The sequence below is a fragment of the Callithrix jacchus genome, chromosome 18, assembly GCF_049354715.1.
Source record: "Callithrix jacchus isolate 240 chromosome 18, calJac240_pri, whole genome shotgun sequence".
Lineage (NCBI taxonomy): Eukaryota > Metazoa > Chordata > Mammalia > Primates > Cebidae > Callithrix > Callithrix jacchus.
Genome location: NC_133519.1, coordinates 28,457,981 through 28,483,740, shown reverse-complemented (window position 1 = coordinate 28,483,740; position 25,760 = coordinate 28,457,981). Strand labels below are relative to the sequence as shown.

Genomic DNA, 25,760 nt, shown 5'->3' with positions numbered 1-25,760 from the left:
AGTGTTTTTGTGGTAGGAAGATGGAATGTGGTTGAGTCCTTCAACACTTTTCTTTTTTTGACTGTTTCTTGCTTAGAAAGTGAAGCTCTTCCAGGATCTCACATAAAAGCCTGAGATATTTACTACAGATTCTCCTCTGTGGTGGGCTGAACACTTTAATTTTTGTGTCCTGTTATGAAGAAACCACTGAAATCTTTGCTTAATTATTCTTAGAGTTCCTTCAGGCAAGTTTCTCTAACAGTTCCCCTTTTAAAATATATCATTTAGCTCTAGTGAGGAAATAAAAGAGATCAATTTTTTTACAATGTTTTCCTCAAACTTTTCAGTAAATTGTTGGTTAATAGTTTTTGATGTTCTGTGGGAGAGGGGGAATTTCCATGGATCCTTTTGTCTATATTAGAATAAAGAAGGTACCAAATTTGCATATCAATAAATATTAATCATTAGAATTGGGGTTTGATTTAGTATTTTTCCCCATTTAGATCTTTTCATATTATTCATTTAGGTTAATTGTTCAATTCTGCTTTATTGCCAAGAACAATTATGTCTATATCTATTTAGAACACTAAGTATATATACACACATATAAATAAATTTTAGCAACCCAAAGTTGAAAAGCTTCACTTATATGGGGGTGATGTGTATGTGTGTTTGGGGTTAACATCTTACTCTTTACTCACAAGACTTCAGAATCATTTCTCCTATTTATTAGTATCATTACAGTCATACAGAAAGATTATTTTGGGGTTTTTTGGTCCCCTTTAATATACTTATTAATAGGACAGACTTTATGAGTCAGAGCTTACCTGAGAAGATATAATGTGCTTTTAAAATACAGATTTTTCTTCTGAGACTGTAACAATGAAAAGGTCAGGTTTGTGAAGCTAGAGTCCTGGAAAGAGAATGAGTGATTTATAATGCTCTTCAGAGTGCCTGAAGAGATTTTTTAATTTCTTCATGGTCTTAGTCCCATAAGAGCTTTTCTTGAAATAGCTTTGTAGTTTCTGTGGAGCCTATAGTCTTTGAACTGAAGGGCTAATTGAAGCCATCGTGCCATGACTAGGATACAAAAGAGAAAGGGTGGGATTATGAGGATGATAAAAATGGATGAAATTAGAATAAAGGGATTGGTATGGAGTGTAAGGGTTTGATTTTAGTCACTCTTTTTAAAAAACATTACTTTTTGAGGAGGAAAAGGAAGGTAAGATTACTTTCTAAAATAGAAAAAAAGGAAGGTAAGATTGCTTTCTAAAATAGAAAAAAAAAAATACAACTAACCTGCAAAGACAAAACACAGGGAACCGTCAAATAAAATTCTATTTATGGTGCCTCCTGAATTATTTTTTTTTCCACATTTGAGATCTATTTCTGTACTAGATTCAAATGGCTTACATATCCTAGACAAAAACTCGTAGTTATTCCTGAATGGATTATTTTATGTTACAGAATTACAGGAATTTATCTCCTGGTTATTAATTGTTGTGCAGTTGACAATATCTTTGTAACTGAAGTCTCCTCTTCCCACACCTTTAAAGCCTTTTCTTTAACCAGACCCTTTTGTCCTTTCTCCCTAGAAATAATGTGAATCTGAATTGCCCTCCTCCTCCTTCCCATCTGTACAAATCTTAGTTGCCCATCTCCCTTAAAAAGCTTTTTATACCCTCTACCCACAGTGATTTACTGATTAAAACAAATCTAGAGATCAAATCTATAACATGAGGACGATAGTTAATGAAATTGTATTGTATTAGGGATTTTTGTTAAATAAGTAGATTTTAGATGCTCTTGTTACACAAACAAAAAAAAGTACCTGAGAGGATAGATGTGTTAATCTGCTTCACTGTAGTAACCATTTTACTATAAATATGTATCCCATAACATTGTGTTGTAAACCACAAATATATACAATAAAATTTATTTTTAAAACATTTTTAAAATTTAGATTATTTTGTATTATATATATTTTAAATTATACTTTAAGTTCTGGGATACATGTGCAGAACGTACAGGTTTGTTACATAGGTATATACCTGCCATGGTGATTACTGCACCCATTAACCTGTCATCTACATTAGGTATTTCTCCTAATGCTATCCCTTCCCTAGCCCCTCACCTCCCCCACATAAGCCCTGGCGTGTGATGTTCTCCTCCCTGTGTCCATGTGTTCTCATTGTTCAGCTCCCACTTATAAATGAGAACTTGTGGTGTTTGGTTTTCTGTTCCTGTGTTAGTTTGCTGAGAATGATGGTTTCCAGCTTCATCCATGTTCCTGCAAAGTACATGAACTCATGCTTTTTCATAGGTGCACAGTATTCCATGGTGTTTATATGCTACATTTTCTTTATCCAGTCTATGATTGATGGAAATTTGGGTTGTTCCAAGTTTTTGCTATTGTGAATAGTGCTGCCATAAGCATATGTGTGTAAGTGTCTTTATAGTAGAATGATTTATAATCCTTTGGGTTATATACCCAGTAATAGTACTGCTAGGTCAATTGGTATTTCTGGTTCTAGATCGTTGAAGAACTGCCATACTGTCTTCCACAATGGTTAAACTAATTTACACTCCCACAACAGTGTAAAAGCATTTCTATTTCTCCACATCCTCTCCAGCATCTGTTGTTTCCTGACTTTTTTATATTAAAGATGATATTTTAATATTGTTTAATTTTTTTTATTATTATACTTTAAGTTCTGGGGTATATGTGCAGAATGTGTAGGTTTGTCAGTTAGATATACATGTGCCATGGTGGTTTGCTGCATGCATCAACCCATCATCTACATTTGGTGTTTCTCCTAATGCTATCCCTCCCCTAACTCCCCCACCTCCCAGCAGGCCCCAGTGTGTGAAGTTCCCCTCCTTGTGTTCATGTGTTCTCATTGGTCAACTCCCACTTATGAGTGAGAACATGCAGTGTTTGATTTTCTGTTCTTGTGTTAGTTTGCTGAGAATGATGGTTTCCAGCTTCATCCATGTCCCCGCAAAGGACATGAACTCATCCTTTTTTATGGCTGCATAGTATTCCGTAGTATATATGTGCCACATTTTTTTTAATCTAGTCTATCATTGATGGGCATTTGGGTTGGTTTCAAGTTTCTGTTATTGTGAACACTGCTGTAGTAAACATGTGTGCATGTGTGTTTATAGTAGAATGATTTATAATCCTTTGGGTATATACCCAGTAATGGGATTTCTGGGTCAAATGGTATTTCTAGTTCTAGATCCTTGAGGAATTGCCACACTTCAACAGTGGTTGAACTAATTTACACTCCCACCAATGGTACAAAAGCGTTCCTATTTCTCTACATCCTCTCCAGCATCTGTTGTTTTCTGACTTTTTAATGATTGCCATTCTAACGGGTGTGAGATGGTGTCTTATTGTGGTTTTGATTTGCATTTCTCTAATAACCAGTGATAATGAGCTTTCTTTCATGTTTGTTGGCTGCATAAATGTCTTCTTTTGAGAATTGTTTGTTCATGTGCTTTGCCCACTTTTGGATGGGGTTGTTTGTTTTTTTTCTTGTAAATTTGTTTAAGTTTCTTGTAGATACTGGATATTAACCCTTTGTCAGATGGATAGATTGCAGAAATTTTCTACCATTCTGTAGGATGAAGCCAACTTGATCATGGTGGACACACTTTTTGATGTGCTGCTGTCCATTTGTCAGTATTTTATTGAGGATTTTTGCATTGATTTTCATCAGGACTATTGGCCTGAAATTTTCTTTTTGTGTGTGTCTCTGCCAGGTTTGGTATCAGAATAATGCTGGCCTCATAAAATGAGTTAGGGAAGAGTATATTTTTTTCTGTTGTTTGGAATGGTTTCAGAAGTAATGGTACCAGCTCCTCTTTGTACCTCTGGTAGAATTCAGCTGTGAATCTGTCTGGTCCTGGGCTTTTTTTGTTTGTTTGGTTGGTAGGCTGTTAATTACTACCTCAATTTCAGAACTTGTTATTGGTCTACTCAGAGATTCGACTTCTTTTTGTTTTTTTTTTTTTTTGAGACGGAGTTTCACTGTTGTTACCCAGACTGGAGTGCAATGGCACGATCTTGGCTCACCCCAACCTCCACCTTCTGGGTTCAAGCAATTCTCCTGCCTCAGCCTCCCGAGTAGCTGGGACGACAGGCATGCACTACCATGCCCAGCTAATTTTTGTATTTTTAGTAGAGACGGGTTTCACCTTGTTGACCAGGATGGTCTTGATCTCTTGACCTCATGATCCACCTGCCTTGGCCTCCCAAAGTGCTGGGATTATAGGTGTGAGCCAACGCACCTGGCGAGATTCTACTTCTTTCTGGTTTAGTCTTGGGAGGGTGTATGTGTCCAGAAATTTATCACTTTTTCCTAGATTTTCTAGTTGATTTGTATAGAGGTATTTATAGTATTGTCTGATGGTAGTTTGTATTTCTGTGGGAACAGTGGTGATATCCCGTTTATCATTTTTTATTGGATCTATTTGATTCTTCTCTCTTTTGTTCTTTATTAGTCTGGCTAGCAGTTGATCTATTTTTTAATCTTTTTAAAAAACCAGCTCCTGGATTCATTGATTTTTTTGAAGAGTTGTTTGTGTCTCTGTTGGCTTCAGTTCTTTTTTGATCTTATTTATTTTTGTCTTATGCTAGCTTTTGAATTTGTTCACTCTTGCTTCTCTAGTTCTCTTAATTGTGATGTTAGGGTGTGTATTTTAGATATTTCTTGTTTTCTCCATAATATTTTTATTTGCCCAGTAAACATTCAGGAACAGCTTGTTTCGTTTCCATGTAGCTGTCCAGTTTTGAGTGAGTTTTCTGATTCTGAGTTCTAATTTGATTGCACTGTGGTCTGAAAGACTGTTACGATTTCTGTTCTTTTGCATTTACTGAGGAGTGTTTACTTCCAATTATGTGGTCAATTTTAGAATAAATGTGATGTGGTGCTGAGAAGAATGTATATTCTGTTGATTTGGGTGGAGAGTTCTGTAGACATCTGTTAGGTCCACTTAATAGAACTCCAGAGCTGAGTTCAAGTCCTGAATATCCTTGTTAATTTTGTGTCTCATTGATCTGTCTAATATTGACAGTGGGGTGTTAAAGTCTCCCACTGTTACACTGTTATTGTGTGGGAGTCTAAGTCTCTCTGTAAGTCTCTAAGGACTTGCTTTATGAAGCTGAGTCCTCCTGTATTGGGTGCATATATATTTAAGGTAGTTAGCTCTTCTTGTTTCATTGATCTCTTTACCATTATGTAATGCCATTCTTTGTTTTTTGATCTTTGTTGGTTTAAAGTGTTTTATCAGAGATTAGGATTGCAACCCCTGCTTTTTTTTTTTTGCTTTTTATTTGCTTGGTAAATCTTTCTCCATTTTTAAAATGTTGAGCCTATGTGTGTCTTTGCATGTGAGATGGGTCTCCTGAATACAGCACACTTATGGGTCTTGACTCTTTATCCAATTTGCCAGTTGGTGTTTTTTGATTGAGGCATTTAGCCCATTTACATTTAAGGTTAACATTATTGTGTGTCAGTCTGATCCTGTCATTATGATGTTAGCTGGTTATTTTGTCTGTTAGTTGATGCTATTTCTTCATAGTGTGGATGCTCTTTACAATTTGGTATGTTTTTACAGTGGCTGGTACTGGTTGTTCCTTTGCATATCTAGTGCTTCCTTCAGGAGCTCTTGTAAGGCAGGCCTGGTGGTGACAAAATCTCTCAGCATTTTCTTGTTTATAAAGGATTGTATTTCTCCTTCACTTATGAAGCTTATTTTGGTTGGATATGAAATTCTGGGTTGAAAATTCTTAAAGAGTGTTGAATATTGGACCCTACTCTCTTCTGACTTTTAGGGTTTCTGCTGAGACATCTGCTGTTAGTCTGATGGGCTTTGTGGGTAACCCAGTCTCTCTCTGGCTGCCCTTAACAATTTTTCCTTCATTTCAACCTTGGTGAATCTGACAGTTATGTGTCTTGGGGTTGCTCTTTTCAAGGAGTATCTTTGTGGTGTTCTCTGTATTTCCTGAATCTAGAGAGGCAGTCTGGCTACAGCGGCTTTGCAGAGCTGTAGTGGACCCCGACCAGGATGAACTTCCTAGAGGCTTTGTTTACACCGTGAGGGGAAAACCACCTACTCAATCCTCAGTAATGGTGGGTGCTCCTCTCCCAACTAAACTTGAGCATCCCAGGTCAACTTCAGACTGCTGTGCTGGCTGTGAGAATTTCAAGCCAGTGGATCTTATCTTTCTGGGCTTTGGGGGTGGGAATTTCAAGCCAGTGGATCTTATCTTTCTGGGCTTTGGGGGTGGGATCCTCTTAGCTAGACCACTTGGCTCCCCAGCTTCAGTCCCCTTTCCAGTGGAGTGAATGGTTCTGTCTCTCTGGCATTCGAGGCTCCACAGGGGTATGAAAAGAAAACTCCTACAGCCAGCTCAGTATCTGCCCAAATGGCCACCCAGTTTTGTGCTTGAAACCCACAGCTCTGGTGGTGCAGGCACCTGAAGGAATCTCCTGGTCTGCAGGTTGTAAAGACGATGGAAAAAGCGTAGTATCTGAATTGGAATGCACTGTTCCTCAATGCAAAATCCCTCACAGCTTCCGTGGCTAGGGGAGGGAGTTCTCTGACCATCCCAGGTGAGGCAATGCCCTACCCTGCTTTGGCTCACCCTACATAGTCTGCATCCACTGTTTAACCAGTCCCAGTGACATAAGCCAGGTACCTCAGTTGGAAATGCAGAAATCACTTGCCTTCTGCGTTGATCTTGCTAGGAGCTGTAGACTGGAGCTGTTCCTATTTGGCCATCTTGCCAGCCCTATGTATCATATTTTGAACAATATCTGATTAATTTCATTTACATCTTTTCTGCATTGGGTTCAGTCTTTGAGGGAAGAAGCTATGTGACATTTTCTTTGTCCTAGAGAGCCAAATGTAGTACTAATCACATTGTGTCAATATAATTAGAACTTGACTTGATGAAAATTAGTATGTTAATTCCAATTCTCTTGAGAAGCCTGTCACAAAGACGGGATTAAGTGTAAAATAAATGTATTATGGGAAATGCTCGTTAGAGAAAACTGGGAAGGAGCTGGGAGAGGCCAGGAGACCCATTGGACCAAAACCCAGGTCTGACTCCAGGGGAAGAAAGGAAAGTTAAGTATAAATATTGTAGGTTGTAGTTTACTTCTAAGGAACATTTGAAAAGACCAATAGTGAGTCATCAGCCAAAGTTACCAATTAGGTTCCACTTCTTCAGAAGCTGGCTCACCTTAATATTCCTGCTGTATCCAGTAAAAGCTCATGGGAAGCTCATGGGAACTCTGGCCTTGGTGCAAACACAGGAATGATTTTACAGCATAGCAGGCAGTAGGGCCCTCGTTCAATGATAGCCTCTTTTGTTGGAGACCTGATGTGTATTTTTATGGCCAGAATACAGATATTTTAGATGAAAATTTAATGCTTATAAGCCCTAAAAGAGCATTCTATTTCTATCACTTATTCTGTGAAGTGCTTTTATTCATAAAACCTTTTCGGGCTATATTCCTTAGAGCAGCGCTATTGCTTTTCTTTATTTTGTCAAGTTCCTGAGTGGTATCCTGTATTAGACCCTATTTAAAAATCAAAAGCCCAAGAATGTAAACTAAACAGAGTGATTTACCATATTCAAATAGTAGTTTACTTGTAATGGGGACATTACAGTTTTTTTAAAAAAAGGAATATGGCATTCTAGTTGTTTTACATTTCCATTTATTGAAAGAAAAAAAAAAGTATGTTAATTCTCTTTTAAATTGTTGCCAAAGGACTTTTTTGTTCTTTACAGTGTTACATAAAAGGAAACTTACATATAGGAATTTTGCCAGCTGTGTTAGATAAGAAAATGTCTTTGTGAGTGAATACTTGTGAGTACATCTAGCTTTCTATATTTATTGTCTCCAGTGTTTATTTCACATCAGTGAATCTATTTTTAGAGCTTGTTGATGCTGTCTTTTTCCTCAGCATGTAGGACAAATGTAATAACCTTTTTTAAACTCAATTTTTTTATTATTAGATTCAACAGACAAAATGATACTGTCAAATTTATATATACATATATTTCCGGATTTCTGTATTTTTTTTTTTAACAGTATCAAGCTCCTAAAAGCTGCAAGTACAGAATTTTGTTTTCCTAAACTGTTTGAGAATGATTTGCCAACATGATGCCTCATCACCTCCAAATACTTTAGGATGTGTTTCTTATAAACAAGGATATTCTTCTAGGTAATCATAATGCAATATCCAAATCAGTATCACCTAATCTGTAGGCATCATTCAGTTTTTACTAATCATCCAAATGTTCTTGATAGGATAGAAAAGGGATCCAGTTCAGAATCACTCATTTCATTAAGTTGTCATGTCTTTGTAATTCCCTTCAATCTGGAACAGAATTCTTTCCTTCGCTTTCTTGACCTTGATGCTTTTGGAGATTACAGACCATTTTTTGGAATATCCCTTAATTTGGGTATGTCTGATGTTTTGTCATGGTTAGAGTCAGGTTATATATCTTTGGCAGGAACAACATAGGAAGAATAATCTGTTGTTTTTTCTTCTACTCAGGTAATATGTATACAGTCTCATTTTTTCCCATTATTGGTGATGATCAATTTGATCACATAAATAAGGTGTGTCTACCAGGCTACTCCACTATGAAATTACACTTTTACCCATTGTAATTAATAGATATTTGTACAGAGATATTTTATAACTATGTAATTGCCCCGTTTCTCATCAGAGTTTCAATGTATTCGTTTTTGTGTTATTATATCAATATAGACTCACAAATTCTCATTTTATTCAGTGGATTGTATTTCCTTGCTATCATTGTTTTGGTATTCAAATTGTCCCCATATTGTCCAGTGTGACGACTTCAAGCTAGTTTCTGTGTTCTTTTAATATATTCCATCACCCTTTGAGCCTTGACTTTCTTTATGGCTCAATAAGGTATTCCAGGCTTATTTCTCTGTCCCAGCTCTAGAATTAGATATTTCTCTGAGGAGCCTTGTTTCCTTTAGTCAAAATATTAAGAAATCAAGATCGTCCCTGGTGTGATTTTGTCCTGCGCGGCTGTTCTTTTGAGCAGTGGTCCTTTATCTCCATTCACCTTGTCTCCTGCGCGTGCCGCCACCTGATGGAAGATTCGATGGATGTGGACATGAGTGCCCTGAGGCCCCAGAACTATCTTTTCAATTGTGAACTGAAGGTCAACAAAGATTATAACTTTAAGGTGGATAATGATGAAAATGAGCACCAGTTGTCTTTAAGAATGATCAACGATCATTCTTAAAGCGTAGGGGCTGGTGCAAAGGATGAATTGCACATTGTTGAAGCAGAGGCAATGAATTACGAAGCCAGTCCAATTAAAGTACACTGGCAACTTTGAAAATGTCTGTATAGCCAACAGTTTCCCTTGGGGGCCTTGAAATTACACCACCAGTGGTCTTACGATTAAAGTGTGGTTCAGGGCCAGTGCATATTAGTGGACAACACTTAGTAGCTGTGGAGGAAGATGTAGAGTCAGAAGATGAAGAGGAGGATGTGAAACTCTTAAGTATATCTGGAAAACAGTCTGCCCCCGGAGGTGATAGCAGGGTTTCACAGAAAAAAGTAAAACTTGCTGTTGCTGCTACTGCTTATAATGAAGAAGATGATGATGATGATGAGGAGGAAACTGAAGAAAAAGCACCAGTGAAGAAATATACATAAAATACTCCAGCCAAAAATGTACAAAAGTCAAATCAGAATGGAAAAGACTCAAAACCATCGTCAATACCAACATCAAAAGGACAAAAATCCTTCAAAAAAAAAAAAAAAACAGGAAAAAACTCCTAAAATACCAAAAGGACCTAGTTTTGTAGAAGACATTAAAGCAAGCAAGTATGGAAAAAGATGGTTCTCTTCCCAAAGTGGAAGCCAAGTTCATCAAATATATGAACAATTGCTTCCGGATGACTGTATAGGAGGCTATTGAAGATCTCTGGCAGTGGAGGAAGTCTCTTTAAGAAAATAATTTAAAGAATTTGTTAAAAATTTTCTGTCTTGTTTCATTTCTGTAGCAGTTGATATCTGGCTGTCCTTTTTATAATGCAGAGTGAGAACTTTCCCTATCGTGTTTGATAAATGTTGTCCAGGTTCTATTGCCAAGAATGTGTTATCCAAAGTGCCTGTAGTTTTTAGAGATGGAACTCCACCCTTTGCTTCATTTTAAGTATGTATGGAATATTATGATAGGACATAGTAGCAGTGGTGGTCAGATGTGGAAATGGTGGGGAGACAAAAATATAAAACTCAGAATTTTAATAAAGTAAAAAAGAATCAAGATCTGGATGGTAAATGTGTTTATTGTTGTAGTGGGGTCATTGCCTGGCTTATTGTATAGAACTAAGGAATATATATGTCTATACATACACACACACGCACACGCATATATATGCATGTGTGTGCTACAAACATATTTGCATCTATATTTTTCTTTTTTATTAATGCATAATTCACATACCATAACATTCACCTCCTTTAAAATGTACAGTTCAAGCCAGGCGTAGTGGCTTATGCCTGTAATCCCAGCACTTTGGGAGGCTAAGGCAGTTGGATCACCTGAGCTCAGGAGTTGGAGACCACCCTGGTCCAACATGGTTAAACCCCATCTCTACTAAAACTACAAAAATTAGCCAGGCATGGTGGTGTGCACCTGTAATCACAGCTACTCAGAAGGCTGAGGCAAGAGAGTTATTTGAACTTGGGAGGAGGAAGTTGCAGTGAGACGAGATCGCACCATTGCACTTTACCCTGGGTGACAGAGAGACTCCATCTTAAAAAATAAAATAAAATAAAATAGGAAAGTAAAATAAAATGTACAGTTCAGTGAGTTTTAGTATTTACACAGTTGTGAAACAATTACCACTGTTTTATTCCAGAACATTTCCATCAGTCCAAAAAAAAAGCCCTGTACCCAATATAAGTCATTCACTCTTTATCACTTTTGCCCACACCCCTTGGCAGTCATTAACCTATATTATTTTTATAGATTTGTCTGGTGGTGTTATTGTTTGTTGTGGTAGTTTGATTGTTTGCTGACTTTTGTGTACTAATTCTATAGAGTTTGTATTCTTTGTCATGTGTGCCCACTGACGTCTCTGCTTGGCGGTCAGCTAATGATTGAATAGACATTTTCTTAAATTCCTGGAACCAGTAAGTTTACCAGTCTTTGCCAAAGAGTTCTGTGTGTGTGTTTGAACATGCATTTCCATTATTCAACCATTAATTGAAAACTCTGTCTTGCCTCTTCACTTCCTGCTTGTGTAGAACTTCAGAGTGAGCCAGAGGTGAGAATGTAGAGCCTTCTCAGGACTTTCCTAAGCATGCATAAAGCCTTGAGCATGTACACAACCCTCCACATGAGCATTGCCCTCTAAGTTCTCAATAATATATCTGAGTCTTTCAAAGCCTTTATAGATGTCTCATTCCCCAGCATTTCCTGTTAAGCTTTTTGATCAGTGTGTTTGCTACAATTTTTGATTGTGTATAGTTATGAATACATAGTGATAGTTTGATACATATAATGTAAAGTACTCAGATCAAGGTAATTAGCATTTCCATCTGAAGTATTTATCATTTCCTTGTGTTGAGAACATCCAATATTGTCCTTGTAGCTATTTGAAACTATTTATTAATGTTAGCTATAGTCATCCTATAGTGTTATAGAACACTAGAACTTAGTTATCCTATTTAGCTATAATTTTGTATCCTTTAACAAATCTCTCTCTCTCTCCACCCGCTTCTCTCTACCCTTCTAAGCTTCTAGTATCCTCTGTTCCACTTCTTTTTCTATGAGATCAACTTCTTTTTTAGCTTCTGCATATGAATGAGAACATGCAGTGTTTAGCTTTCTGTTCCTGGCTTGTTTTATTTAACATAATGTCCTCCTTTTTCATGTTGCCACAGATGACAGGATTTCATTCTTTTTTGTGGATTAAAGTATTCCATTTGGCATATATACCATATTTTCTTTATCCATTCATCTGTTGTTGGACACTTGGGTTGATTTCATATTTTGGCTATTGCAAATGCTGCAGTGAACAAGAGAGTGCAGCCATCTCTCCAACATCTTGATTTCCTTTCCTTTGGATAAATTCCCAGGAGTGGGATTGCTGGATTATATGGTACTTCTATTTGTAGTTTTTTTAAGGAAACTCCATACTGTTTCCATAGACGTTTGCCCCAATTTGTGTCTACCTCCTCAGATAGCCACAAAATTAAACAGTTGCCTGTAATTGTTTTTGACAAATGCCCCTGGGACAAAGGCTTTTCGTATTGGATGAGTCTTGCAAGTGGAATGTTCTAGGGAACCACCATTCAGGTCAAATAATGATAATTCTCTGGGAAAAAAAAGCTTAGCATTTCACTGTCTCTGATGCCTGCCAGACTGCTTGTCATTGCAAATGCAAACTGTTAGTTTTCAAGGTTATGAAGCTGGAGGGTGGGAGATGGCACCAAAGCAAGTTAAAAATGCTACAAAGTTCCCTGTTCTTACCGAGATTCAGTTATTTTTCTGGAATAATTACCCTCCAGGCAGCTGGAGGTCTTTGGTCAATTTCCAGAGTTCTGAAAAAGTTGATTCTGATTATTTTTTTCATATTTCCTGCTATTGTGGAGGAGCTAATTTTTGGCAATTCTCACTCTGCCATTTTGCTGATGTCACTACCCATATTTGTTTCTGTATATAACCATTTGTGTTGAAAACTAGGAATTCCTAGCAGTATTTTCAATTCCCCCAACACCAGATTAATCTAGTGTTCTCCCTTCCTATATTTGTAACTTCCTTCTCTGACAGGGAGAAATGTAGCTCCCATTATCCTTAATATATTTATCTTTTTGAGCAGTGTGTCTCCATATAACCAATCTCCCATTACTGCTGCCCGTATTCTTGTGTGCAAATGCCCTCCTTACTATAGTAAGCTCTAACACCCTGTACCAGGATGTCACCCTATGTGAACTCCTCGTCATCTTGTTATACATTGATTCTCCATTTTTGGCCACCCACTTCCTCCCCTGAGTGGCCTTGTCATTCTTTTTAGGGTCTGACACACCTACTAATGAAGCTGAAGAACTCCTAGCACCATCCTACACTGTTGATCCCTCCCTTGTTCTTCTAGCACTTTCTTCACTTGGCTCCTACTACTCTCTTTTTTTCCTTGCAATCTCTTTTGCTCATTCTTTCTCTTTTTCTCCACTTCTTAATTTCAGACTTTGGACATCTTTTTTTCTATCTACATATATTGCATTGGAGTATCATTCAGTCCCATAGCTTAAATATTGTGCATGCATTGATAACTTCCAAATTTATATATTTGACCCCAACCTCTTCCTTGTACTTCAAGATTATATATTCAATTGCCTATTTGATTTCTCTTCCAGAGCTCTAACAGATACCTCAAATACAGCCTATGTAAAATTGATGTTTGATCTTTCTCATAAAAGCTGCTCACCGTTGTTTCTTTTTCTGTCTCAGCTAACAGTAACTCCATTCTTTCAATTGCTCATTCCAGAAACATTGAATCTTTCTTTGATGCTCATTTCTTTCTTTTACACTACTTGTTGAGTAGGTAATCCTTTTGCCTACCACCAGGAATAGCAATCCCAGGATATTAAGCCACAACATGATTTGCAGGTGTTAGGGTTGCCAAGAAAAACTTGACTCATAGAGGCACTGGTTGGAATGACACTGTAGTCACATAGAGAAGAGGCAGAACAAGATCAGCGTCAGTAATGAGTGTCAGTAGATCTTGTCTCACAGCCAAGGCAGGGAATGATCTGCACACACCCCTTTTGTGCTGCAAATAAAGAACCTTGTTCATTCTCCACCAGGGACAGAGGTAGCAGTGGGGTTAGCCAGTTACCATATGACACACTTGTAGAACAGAGAAGTATAAATCAAACTCAGAACAGGGAAAGATATTCCTAAACAAGGCAATAATAAGCCCAGCATAGGCTGTGATGGATCCTGATATTCATAAAAGAAAATATTCCAGGCCTAAGGCATATTCTTTTGCAGTCTTGGAATGGTCAGCAGGTTGTACATGATTCCCTTGCCCAGCACCACACAACCAGTTTTTTAGGAAACTTATTGACTCCACCTTCAAAACATAGACAGAATCTAATTCTTTCTCCCCATTTCACTGTAACTACCCTGGTCTCTACTAACATATCTCCTACCCGGTCACTCTGCTTCCAGTGGCTTTGTTTTTCATTTAGTATAAAAGCCAACATTCTTACAGTGATTTACCAGGCTGTAAACTCCATGTATTACTATTCTCTCTGTCATGCCTTCTGTCCCAGCCACACTGCCAGGCTTGCTCACACTTCAGAACCCTTGCTCTGGCTGTTCCCTCTGCCTGAAACCCTTTTATCCCAGAAATCTACATGGCTTGCTTTTTACCTCTCTCAATCCCTTGCTCGAGTGTTACTTTCTCAATATGGCCTGCCTTAACCACTCTGTTTTAAATTGGAACCTCTTTTCAGCCCAACATTTTTCAGCCCTTTTTTCCACTTTATCACCATTGCACTTATTTCCTTCAAAGATACTGTATAAATTATTTCTTTATTATGGCCATTGTCTATCATCTTCCACTAGAAAATAAGCTATATGAGAGTAATTTTTTGGTCCATTTTGTTCATTGCTTGCCCTAGTCTTCCACATGGTAATAAATATGTGTTGCCTCAGTGAAAGAAACGAAAGTTTAGGGAAGTCAAGTGATTCTAGTAAGTGGCAGAGCTAGAATTTGAGATGTTTGGCATTCAGAACTACCATTAGCAAACTTTTAAGTAAATGTTTTAACAAACGGTGATTTTAAAGTACTATCAACAAGTTACTGCTCTGGGCTATATATTTAGGGGCTAATTTTGTGATCTAGTCTATTCTAAGAACCTCATAACCATATTGATTTTATGGGAAAATACGTGCTGAGTTTCAAGGAAAAACTGGTAAAGAACTTTTAGAAAATGATCTGTTCATTACTGTGGACTGTCTGTACTGAATACTAAGGTAATAAGAAAACATGTGATTGGTAATGGTTCTAAAGGTTTGAGGAAAAAAGAACATGAGGAATATTGAGTACTGAAAAATTTTAATACAAATCTTTATTTAGAACCAAATTTTAAACGTAAATTGTAGTCTGGGAATATACCTACATTAATATTTTATTGACTTAATTTTTCTAATGCTTGTGGCCCTTCCTAAAACTAATAATTCATTATTATAATCAATAGCAATTTGGGTTTTATTAATTAAAATACTTTGTTATGATTTTTATATGCTAATACAGCTATAAACTCTTTCAGTTTAGTTCTGGGTTTGGCCATGTGTGTGTGTGTGTGTGTGTGTGTATCTAGTAAGATATACCATTATGCATCCCTTAACGACATTTCAGTCAACAATGGACTGTGTATACAATAGTGGTCCCATAAGATTATAATGGAGCTGAAGAACTCCTGTTACCCAGTGACATCATAGCATCATAACATCATAGTGCAACACATTACTCACCTATTTGTGGTGATGCTGGTATAAAACCTACTGTCCTGCCAGTTGTATAAAAGTATAGCATATACAATTATGTACAGTAAATAGTACTTGATAAGGACAATAAACAACTATATTACTGGTTTATGTACTTACTATACTGTAGTGGTTTTTTTTTTTTTTGAGACAGAGTTTCGCTCTTGTTACCCAGGCTGGAGTGCAATGGTACGATCACGGCTCACCACAACCTCTGCCTCCTGGGTTCAGGCAATTCTCCTGCCTCAGCCTCCTGAGGAGCTGGAATTACAGGCATGCGCCACCATGCCCAATTAATTTTTTGTAGTTTTAGTAGAGATGGGGTTTCACCATGTTGACCAGGATGGTCTCGATCTCTTGACCTCATGATCCACCCACCTCGGCCTCCCAAAGTGCTGGGATTACAGGTGTGAGCCACCGCGCCCAGCCTATACTGTAGTTTTTAATTGTTATCTTAGGATGTATTTCTTCTACTTATAAAATAACCATAAAACAGCCTGGGTTAGGTCTGTCAGGAGGTATCCAGAAAAAGGCATTTTTTTTTTTTTTTGAGACAGAGTTTGGCTCTGTCACCCAGGCTGGAGTACAATGGCGTAATCTTGGCTCACTGCAACCTCCGCCTCCAGGGTTAATGCAAAATTCTTCTGCCTCAGCCTCCCAAGTAGCTGGGATTACAGACATGCACTACCACGCCCAGCTAATTTTTGTATTTTTAGTAGAGACAGGGTTTCACCATGTTAGTCAGGCTAGTCTTGAACTGCTAACCTCAAATGATCCACCCTCCTCGGCCTCCCAAAGTGCTGGGATTACAGGTGTGAGGCACCTTCTTGGCCTGGCCAAGAAGACATTGTTATCACTGGAGATGATATCTCCATGCATATTTTTGTTCCTGATGACCTTCAGTGGGACAGAGGGTGGAAGACAGTGATATTGATGATCCTGACCCTCTATAGGCTTAGGCTAATGTGGGTATTTGTGTCTTCATTTTTAATAAAACAGCTTAAAAAGTAAAAACAAATAAATGAAAAAAATTTAAGTAGAAAAATATTATAGAACAAGGATATAAAGAAAGAAAATATTAAAATATTTCTGTATAGCTATACAGTATAGTTTTATACAAGGTATTATTACAAAAGTTAACGGGTTTTAAAAATTAAAAGTTTATAAAATTAAAAACTTACAGAAGCTAAGATTAATTTGTCATCTAACAAAGATTTTTTTAAATAGATTCATTGTAGCCTAGTGTACAGTGTTTATAAAGGCTACAGTGGTGTACAGTAATGTTCCAGGGCTTCACATTCACCCACTGTCGCTCACTGACTCACCCAGAGCAACTTCCAGTCCTGCCAGCTGCATTGTCAATAAATACCCTATACAGATGTGCCATTTTTAATCTTTTATACCACATTTTTTAGATACTCAAATAATTATCATACTGTCATATAAAACTGTAGCACATACATTGTGTCCTGCAGCAATGCAGTAAAGAATTGCCTACTATTCAGTCCATAAGCATGAATAGCATGTACCCTAACATGCTGTACAAGTTTATAGCTTGGAAGCAACAGGCTATACAGTATAGGCTATGTGCATAATAAGCTATATCATCTAAGTTTATATAAATACTCTTTATGATGTTCACACAACAAAATTGCCTAATGACAGATTTCTCAGAACATATGCCAGTCATTAAGGGTGGAATGCCTGTGTACATATGTATATATGCTCACATACACACACACATAGTTGATCCTTATTATTTACAGATTCCGTATTTGCAAATTCACCTACTTGCTAGAATATATTTGTAACCATGAAATCAATACTCTCAATACTTTTGTAGTCATTCACTGATATGTGAATATGCAGTGTCAAAAATTTGAGTCACCTGATGCACACATTTCAAGCTCAGGTGGAACAAGTCAATGCTCTCCCTTCTTACTTCATCTCTTATACTGTAAACAAGTATTCTTTTGCAGTATACTTATTGCCATGCTTTTTGTAATTTTTTGTGCTTCTTGGTGATTTTTCTGTTTGAAGTGGTCCCTAGGTGTAGTGCTGAAATGCTGCCCCATGTTTCTAGGGACTAGGAGGCTGTGATGTGCCTTGCAGAGAAAATACACGTTACATACGATTCATTGAGGCATGAGTTACAGTAATGTTGGCCATGAGTTCGATATTAATGAATCAACAATATATATTAAATAAGGTATCTTTAAACAGAAATACACTTAAAACAACTTTGTGTATTGATTGGTTGCTGAGAATGTTGTGACCAGGGGTTCTCAGGAGCCCAACCCTCTATTATCCCCTAGGGGCAGTAATTCAGTATTTGCTTATTCAGTGTTGGAGCACCTTTATAGAATGTAATGACTAAGAACAATGAGAAATGACTGTATATATTTGTACACAGTTTATACAGTTTGTATAATTTGTACAGTTATCCCCCAAAATAGTTGTCATTTGTTATCTGCTTCACTATTTTAATCTTAAACTCCAATGAAGCCTTGAGATGTGTCTTCAATATATTTGTATTCTGGAGAAATCACCCAAATTGAAATCTTAACACATACCATTGAATGGGTGATTACTAATGAGTAATTTTTTAAATATTTTAACTAATTTTTAAAATTGTGTAGTATACATTCAAATGAATAAAAATAATTTATTATTTGAAAAAAACAATAGCAGAAGTAACATCCTTGAACCTACAACATAGGAAATATTACCAATATTTTTTGATACCTTTCAAGTGCTCCTCTTAGATCCAGTCTTTCCCTACCAGAGTAAACCACTCTAGTGAATTTTGTGATGATGGTTATTTTTCTGCATTCTTTAAGTAAAGTCATTTCTCTGATTAGTTTATGAATATGTATTAAATACAGATTAAAAAGAAAAACTGGCCTTTTATAGTTAGGTTTTTATACTCATTCACCTGACTGTTAGAGATCTAGAGACCAAATAGTGACAGTGACTAAATGCCTGGGCTCTGGAGTTGGACTGCCAGAGTTTGAATTCTACCTCTGCTGCATTCTAACTGGAACAAATTATTTAACCTACCTTGAACTAAGTATTTAATTTTTTAGTGCCTTAGTTTCATTTTGTTTCTTTTCTTTTCTGAGACAGTCTCGCTGTGTCACCCAGGTCGGATTGCAGTGGCGTGATCTCGACTCACTGTAACCTCTGCCTTCTGGGTTCAAGCAATTCTCCTGCCTCAGCCTCCTGAGTAGCTGGAATTACAGACATGCACCACCATGCCCAGCTAATTTTTGTGTTTTTAGTAGAGATGAGGTTTGACCATGTTGGCCATGGTTAGCCAGGCTGGTCTCAATCTCCTGACCTCAGGTAATCCACCCACCTTGGCCTCCCAAAGTGTTTGGATTACAGGCATGAGCGACTGTGCTTGGTCTTAGCTTCTTTCTTTCTTTTTTTATTTTTATTTTTTTTTGAGACAGAGTCTCTCTCTGTCACTAGGCTGGAGTGCAGTGGCGACATCTCCACCCACTGCAACCTCCACCTCCTGGGTTCAAGCGATTCTTCCGCCTCAGCCTCTCCAGTAGCTGGGATTACAGGTGTGCGCCACCACACTTGGCTAATTTTTATATTTTCAGTAGCAACAGGGTTTCACCGTGTTGGCCAGGATGATCTCGATCTCTTGACCTTGCGATCCGCCTGCCTCAGCCTCCCAAAGTACTGGGATTACAGGCGTGAGCCACTGAGCTCAGCTGGCCTTAGCTGCTTTATCTATAAAATGAGGATAATAAGAGTACTTATTCCCAGAGGGGTGTTATAATGATTAAATAAATTAATATACGTAAATAAATGGAACAGTAGGGTAGTAGTTACTAATAAATAAATGTTAGTTATTTAACAGATAGAGAAATTAATGCAAAGAATTCTTTGAAAGCCGCTTGTATTCTTACAGTATATACTACATTAATCTTACTGTAATTTCTTTTAAACAACTACTGTTTTGTCATTTTCTGACCTCCTTTTACTCAGCTTATTGTGGCATTACTTAAAACTAGGCTTTCCTTGGTACCTCTTTGTGTCTCCCAGCTTATATAAGAACAGATCTCTTTTTAGTTTGTAAATAAATTTATTACACATATTTTTTACTTGGTTGTTCCTCTGACATACCCATTTAAGGGCTACTGCTGCCAAAAATTATCATTCAAAGGCTAATTTATGTATTTTAGCCTCATGTTGGCAGAAGTTCATTGTAGGTTATAGGTGAAACCGTTTATCTAACAAATGGCAAATTGCCTTATATAAATATCAAGCTCCTGTTAAATAAAAAGGAGGTCTGCGTTAGTATTGTCTGTTCTCAGCATTGCTCTTCAGTCTGTACTGAAAAAATCATGACAGTTCAACATTTACATTAGAAATTGGAGAAACACATGTCAGAGTTAAAACTAGTAAACTTCACCACTGTTAATCAATAGCAAGTAAATTGGCAAATATGTCAATTATGTTAGCAGTACCAAGAAGCTGAATGGGAATGTTTTAGAAGTTTGACATATTCTTGCACTCCCACATAGCAGCCTCTTTATCTTGTTAGAGAGCATCTTTTTTTTTTTTGAGATGGAGTCTCACTCTGTTGCCCAGGCTGGAGTGCAATGGCCAACCTACACCTTCTGGGTTCAAGCGATTCTCATGCCTCAGCCTCCTGAGTAGCTGGGATTACAGGAACCCACCACTATGCCCGGCAAATGTTTATATTTTTAGTAGAGACTAGTTTCACTATGTTGGTCAGGTTGGTCTAGAACTCCTGACCTCAGGTGATCCGCCCGCCTTGGCCGCTCAGAGTGCTGGGATTACAGGCATGAGCCACTGCGCCTGGCCTATAATGGATGTTTTTAAATTAACTTAGGTCCTCTGAACATCTCTTTATTTCAAAATTCTAAAGAGGAATCTGGGATAAAGGGACACAGAGCTGCTTTAGGAAATGTACAGTCTTTTGAGGATCTCCCTGTGCTAATGGTACACACATTCAAGTTGAAAGATGAGTGGAACTGTGGTGGACAGCCCAGGGACAGGAACAGGCAGGAGCCTGGTATGAGCAAACATTTAAGTTAAATCTGTGACTGTTTACAATATTTCTTTCTTTTTATCTCTTCTCTAGGCCTACTCTGTGTATGATGAAGATATTGGGTACTGTCAAGGGCAGTCTTTTCTTGCTGCTGTATTACTGCTGCATGTAAGTAACAGTCCATGCGATAAAATAGCACAGTGTGGCCAAGTTTATTTTACTTTCTACTGGCTTTGTTCTTCCTTCTTATTTCCCGTTTACCTGATGGAGATAACATATGGCATATCATTTTAAAAATGGTACATTGGGTGATAAAGTAAGAGATCTGGTGTCAAGAATAGGATAGCTTCTCAATAAAATTAATTTTGTTGACTGGAAAAGGATAAATTGCTTAATAATAGTTATTTTTAACTAAAATCCTCTGGAATTAAAGAAGTTGATGTAACTGCTCAAATATCAGGACCTGGACCATTATGACGCACTGTACTGTGACAAGAAAGTCCTTTATCATTTCTGTCATGTATTTTTATATATCCTCTTTCCTGTCAGTCACCTTCATTTGACAGATCATTTATTGAACATCACTTGTCAGGTACTGGGCTAGTAAGTGGGGTTATAAAGATGATCATTTATAATTTGTGTTCTCAAAGGCCTCATAGTCCAGGATGGGGCACAGATAATGTAGGCATGTCCTTAATATTACTTTGTAATCATGTCAAAATGCAGGCTTTTTTTTTGAGACAGACTCTTGCTCTGGTGCCAGGCTGTAGCACAGTGATGCAATCTCTGCTCACTGCAGCCAACGCCTCCTGGGTTCAAGCAATTCTCCTGCCTCAGCTTCCCGAGTAGCTGGGGCTAGAGGCATGCACCACCACGCCCAGCTAATTTTTGTATTTTTTAGTAGAGACGGGGTTTCACCATGTTGGCCAGGATGGTCTCAATCTCTTGATCTTGCAATCCACCTGCCTCAGCCTCCCAAAGTGCTGGGATTACAGGCGTGAGCCACCGAGCCTGGCCAAAAATGCAGGCATTATTCTAGAGCTAATGAGGAACCATTGATCAGTTTGGAGCAAGGGAGTAATAGAGTCATGTGATCATTTTAGATCAATTCATTTCATTACCTGTGTAAAGGGCAAAATTAAAGAAACAGACAGGAGCAGAGAGACCAGGTAGAAAATACTAATATGGAGAAAAAAATTAATAATTTCTCCTCCAGCATTAATCTCCAGTATGCAACTGGTTACTGAACATCTCCACCTAGATGTACCAGGAATATCCTGAACTCAAATAATTAGAAACAAACCTCATCATTGGCTGGGCGCAGTGGCTCACACTTGTAATCCCAACACTTTGAGAGGTTGAGGCAGGAAGATCACTCGAGCCCAGGTATTTGAAACCAACCTAGGCAACATAATGAGACCCCCATCTCTACCATACACACACAAAAAGGCATCTGGGTGTATTGGTGAGCCTGTAGTGGTAGCTACCTGGGAGGCTGAGGCAGAAGTGTCACTTGAGCCTGCGAGGTTGAGGCTGCAGTGGGCCTTGATTATACCACTGCAGTCCAGCCTGGGGAACAGAAGCACACCCTGTCTCAAAAAAAAATTAAAAACAGGAAAAGAAAATATCAATTTAAATGAGAACCCAGAAAAAAGCAGAATTAAGAAATACTCAGGGAGCAAAACTGTTAGGTTTTGTGGATGGATTGGCAAAGGAGAAGTCAAAGGTGACATATCTAGTTTTCTAGCTTTGGGAACTGGATGAATGGTTGTATTTTGAGTTGAGATAGAAAATAGAGGGATGGGTACAGTGGCTCACGCCTGTAATCCCAGCACTTTGGGAGGCCGAGGCGGGCAGATCATGAGGTCAATAGATCGAGACCATCTGGCCAACATAAACCCCATCTTTACTAAAATACAAAAATTAGCTGGGCATGGTAGCATGAGCCTGTAGTCCCAGCTACTTTGGAAGCTGAGGCAGGAGAATTGCTTGAACCTGGTAGGCAGAGGTTGCAGTAAGCTGAGATTGCACCACTACACTCCAGCCTGGCACCTGGCGACAGAGCAAGACTCTCAAAAAAAAAAAGAAAGAAAAGAAAATATATCTATTGAGATTGAATGAAGGAAAATGTTTAGGAGTTGATGAGTTTGGAGTTTTTTTCTTTCTTTCTTTTTTTGAGATGGAGTCTCTCTCTGTCATTCAGGCTGGAGTGCAGTGGCTGATCTTGGCTCACCGCAACCTCCACCTCCTTGCTTCAAGTGATTACCCTTCCTCAGCCTCCTGAGTAGCTGGGATTACAGGCACCAGCAACCTCACCTGGCTAATTTTTGTATTTTTAGTAGATGAGGGTTCACCATGTTAGCCTGGGTGGTCTTGAACTCCTGACCTCAAGTGTTCCGCCCACCTCGACCTCTAAAGTGCTGGGATTACAGGCAGGAGCCATCCCACCCAGCCGATGATGAGTTTTATTTCTAATTATTTGAGTTCAGGATATTCCTGGTACATCTAGGTGGAGGCATTCAGCAGCCAGTTGCATACTGGAGATTAATGTTGGAGGAGAAATTAAAGCTGAAGTCATGAGAGCATATCAGATCATCTAGAAGAATGAATAGAGTAAGAAGATTAAATCCCAGGAAGAGCAAACATTTGAAGAGCTGATGATGAAGTAGAATCCTCAAAGAAGTTCAGATTCTCAGTAGGGAGGAAGCAGTGAATAGTGTCAAATGTAACAGAGAAGCCAGGAGGTTTAAAAGGACAGCATTTTTTTTTTTTTGAGGTTTAGCATTCTGGAAGTGAAGAGCAATTATATTAGATTCATGGTCCTAATTCTGAAAACCCAATTCTAGTTATAATAGCTCTATTATGATTTTCACTTTGTCTCACTTTGAGGATGATGATCTTTTTCCCTCTGTTGCATTATTATCTGTTTATGATAGTTTCTATCTTCTCTTTGTTATCCTTCTTTTTTGATATCTCTACATCTCACCATTTTGGGACTCCCTGTGATAGCCAATTACTTTATAGTCACAAATTCTCAGGGGCCCTTGTTCCCCTTCTAAACCCACAAGAATCTAGAATAGTCAGGTCCTTACCCTAAGAGGCTAGGGACCATATCTGATGACATGAATGTTTTCATCAAGGTTCAGAGCCATCTTTTTTCCAAAGGAAGCTTTTATAATTACTTGCATAAGAAGCTGATGTTCGAGACATGGGTGATGAAACTTTGGTTTGAACAAAGTAATCTTTTTTTTTTTTTTTGACATGGAGTCTTGCTCTGTCACCAGGCAGGAGTGCAGTGGTGCGATCTCAGCTCACTGAAACCTCCACCTCCTGGGTTCAAGTGATTCTCCTGCCTCAGACTCCTAAGTAGCTGAGACTACAGGTGTGTGCCACCACACCCAGCTAACTTTTTTTTTTTTTTTTTAAGTAGAGACAGGGTTTCATCAGGTTGGCCAGGATGGTCTCGATCTCTTGACCTCATGATCTGTCTACCTCGGCCTCCCAAAATGCTGGGATTACAGGCATGAGTCACCATGCCTGGCCACAAAGTCATCTTTGAATATACCACAGTTTAGCATTTTTTTACCTATAGCCCTATTTAATATATTATAATATATTTATTAATGTTCAGTGAGAAGAATATCCCTCTGAGAAATCTGTTTTGAGATTTGACAGAAGTTTGGGTTAATTGTAAGTTCATAAATATTTGGAAACACCCTCCTGATCCCCACTCCCAAAGAAAGAAAGAGATTCAAATGACTAGAGAGCTCAAATACCCAGAATTTTTTTTCTACATTATGTACTCTACTGTTACAAGGCCATGTGGTGAGTCAGCCTTTGTGAAGTTCAACAAGATAGCTTCCAGTGTATAAGTTACAAGAGGAACAGATTCAGTCTAGTCTCTCACACTTTCTGCCTTAATAGAATTAGTCAGTGTTGTCATGGATTATAAGAATTACTTGAAATATGGAAATCCTTTTAGAATCCTTAGGGAAAGATGAACTGATATTCAGCATGGTGTTAGTGAAAAACATATTATATTCTAATTTTTAATTGGCAGTATGTTTGAAAATTCTGTTAGTTAGCATATTCCATTAACCGACCAACCCATTCTTTCAACCAATTTGAATAACAGAAGTTAACTGTAATTTATTTTTTACTATATTTTCATCTCCCTGGTTTATAGAAGAATGCAGACTGGTTTAAACAATTCATCAAACACAGTATCTCAGGTTCCAGGGAGATATATTATTAGAGTCTTACTGACTAATTTGTTATCAGTTACATAAGCTATTGCTTCTTCTTTTTGCTGCCAGACATCCTTTGGCAGCTCCGTATTAATCATTGTCAGAGCCTGCTTCTTTTTGGGTTGCTGTCCTTTCCTCACTCATGGTCATTTATATTTCACATTCATTGCCTGAGAAGGAAGAAAGACCAAAAATGAAAGTATGTTCAAAAGCAGTTTTGAATTTTTAGGATTTTTTCATGTCTAAGTAGTTTACAGAAATAATTAGCCTCTCCTTGTCCTTGGAAATTTCTAGATGCTTTGACAATAGCTTTGTAACATGTAATATTTTAGGCAGTGGAAGAATTAAATGTTTATCACAGTAGACTCATATCCATTTATGAAATTACGAGAAATTTGTCATTTACAGTTGGAGAATGTTGTAGTACAGATTGCCTGCAAGCATTATCATGTTCAGCTGCCTTTGAAATCAAATATGCAATAATAATTTGTAATTTCATTATCATAATATTAGTCTTTACCTCTTAGAGGCATAATAAATTATGATCTGATTATATTTTGCTTATTCTAAAAATTATATAAAATATTTTAGGTAATTTATAACCCAATATATTTTTCTACCATATTTATTGTAAAGTAGTTTTAAATTTTTTAATTAAACATGTACCTTTTTAGACATTCAGAAGATTATGCTCATTTTTAAGGTTAAATTACTCTATGTAAACTAATATTAGCATTTATAGAAGCATTCCAACTGGAAGTAGAATTGTGTTTGAATAATCTAGCATGTTTTAAACTACTAAGATTTTTTTAAAAACCTATGACTAGGTGCAATTCCTTTGGAAACCGGTTTGGCTCTATATAATAAAGATATGAACACCGAGAAGTTTTACTCCTAGATATGTCTTAGTCAAATTTATGCACTT

At 37.6% G+C, this 25,760-nt stretch overlaps 1 protein-coding gene and 1 pseudogene across 11 annotated transcripts in view; both read left to right on the top strand.

Moving 5' to 3' along the window:
- RABGAP1L (RAB GTPase activating protein 1 like) overlaps nucleotides 1-25,760 on the top strand; it is a 737,216-nt gene that overhangs the window by 418,060 nt on the left and 293,396 nt on the right. For all 11 annotated transcript variants that reach the window (XM_078356264.1, XM_035280064.3, XM_035280065.3 and 8 more), the window contains one exon: nucleotides 20,682-20,756. In XM_078356264.1, the coding sequence (XP_078212390.1) occupies nucleotides 20,682-20,756 (75 nt within the window). The remainder of the gene's footprint in view (nucleotides 1-20,681; nucleotides 20,757-25,760) is intronic.
- Nucleotides 8,067-11,494, top strand: LOC108588941 (nucleophosmin pseudogene; annotated as a pseudogene).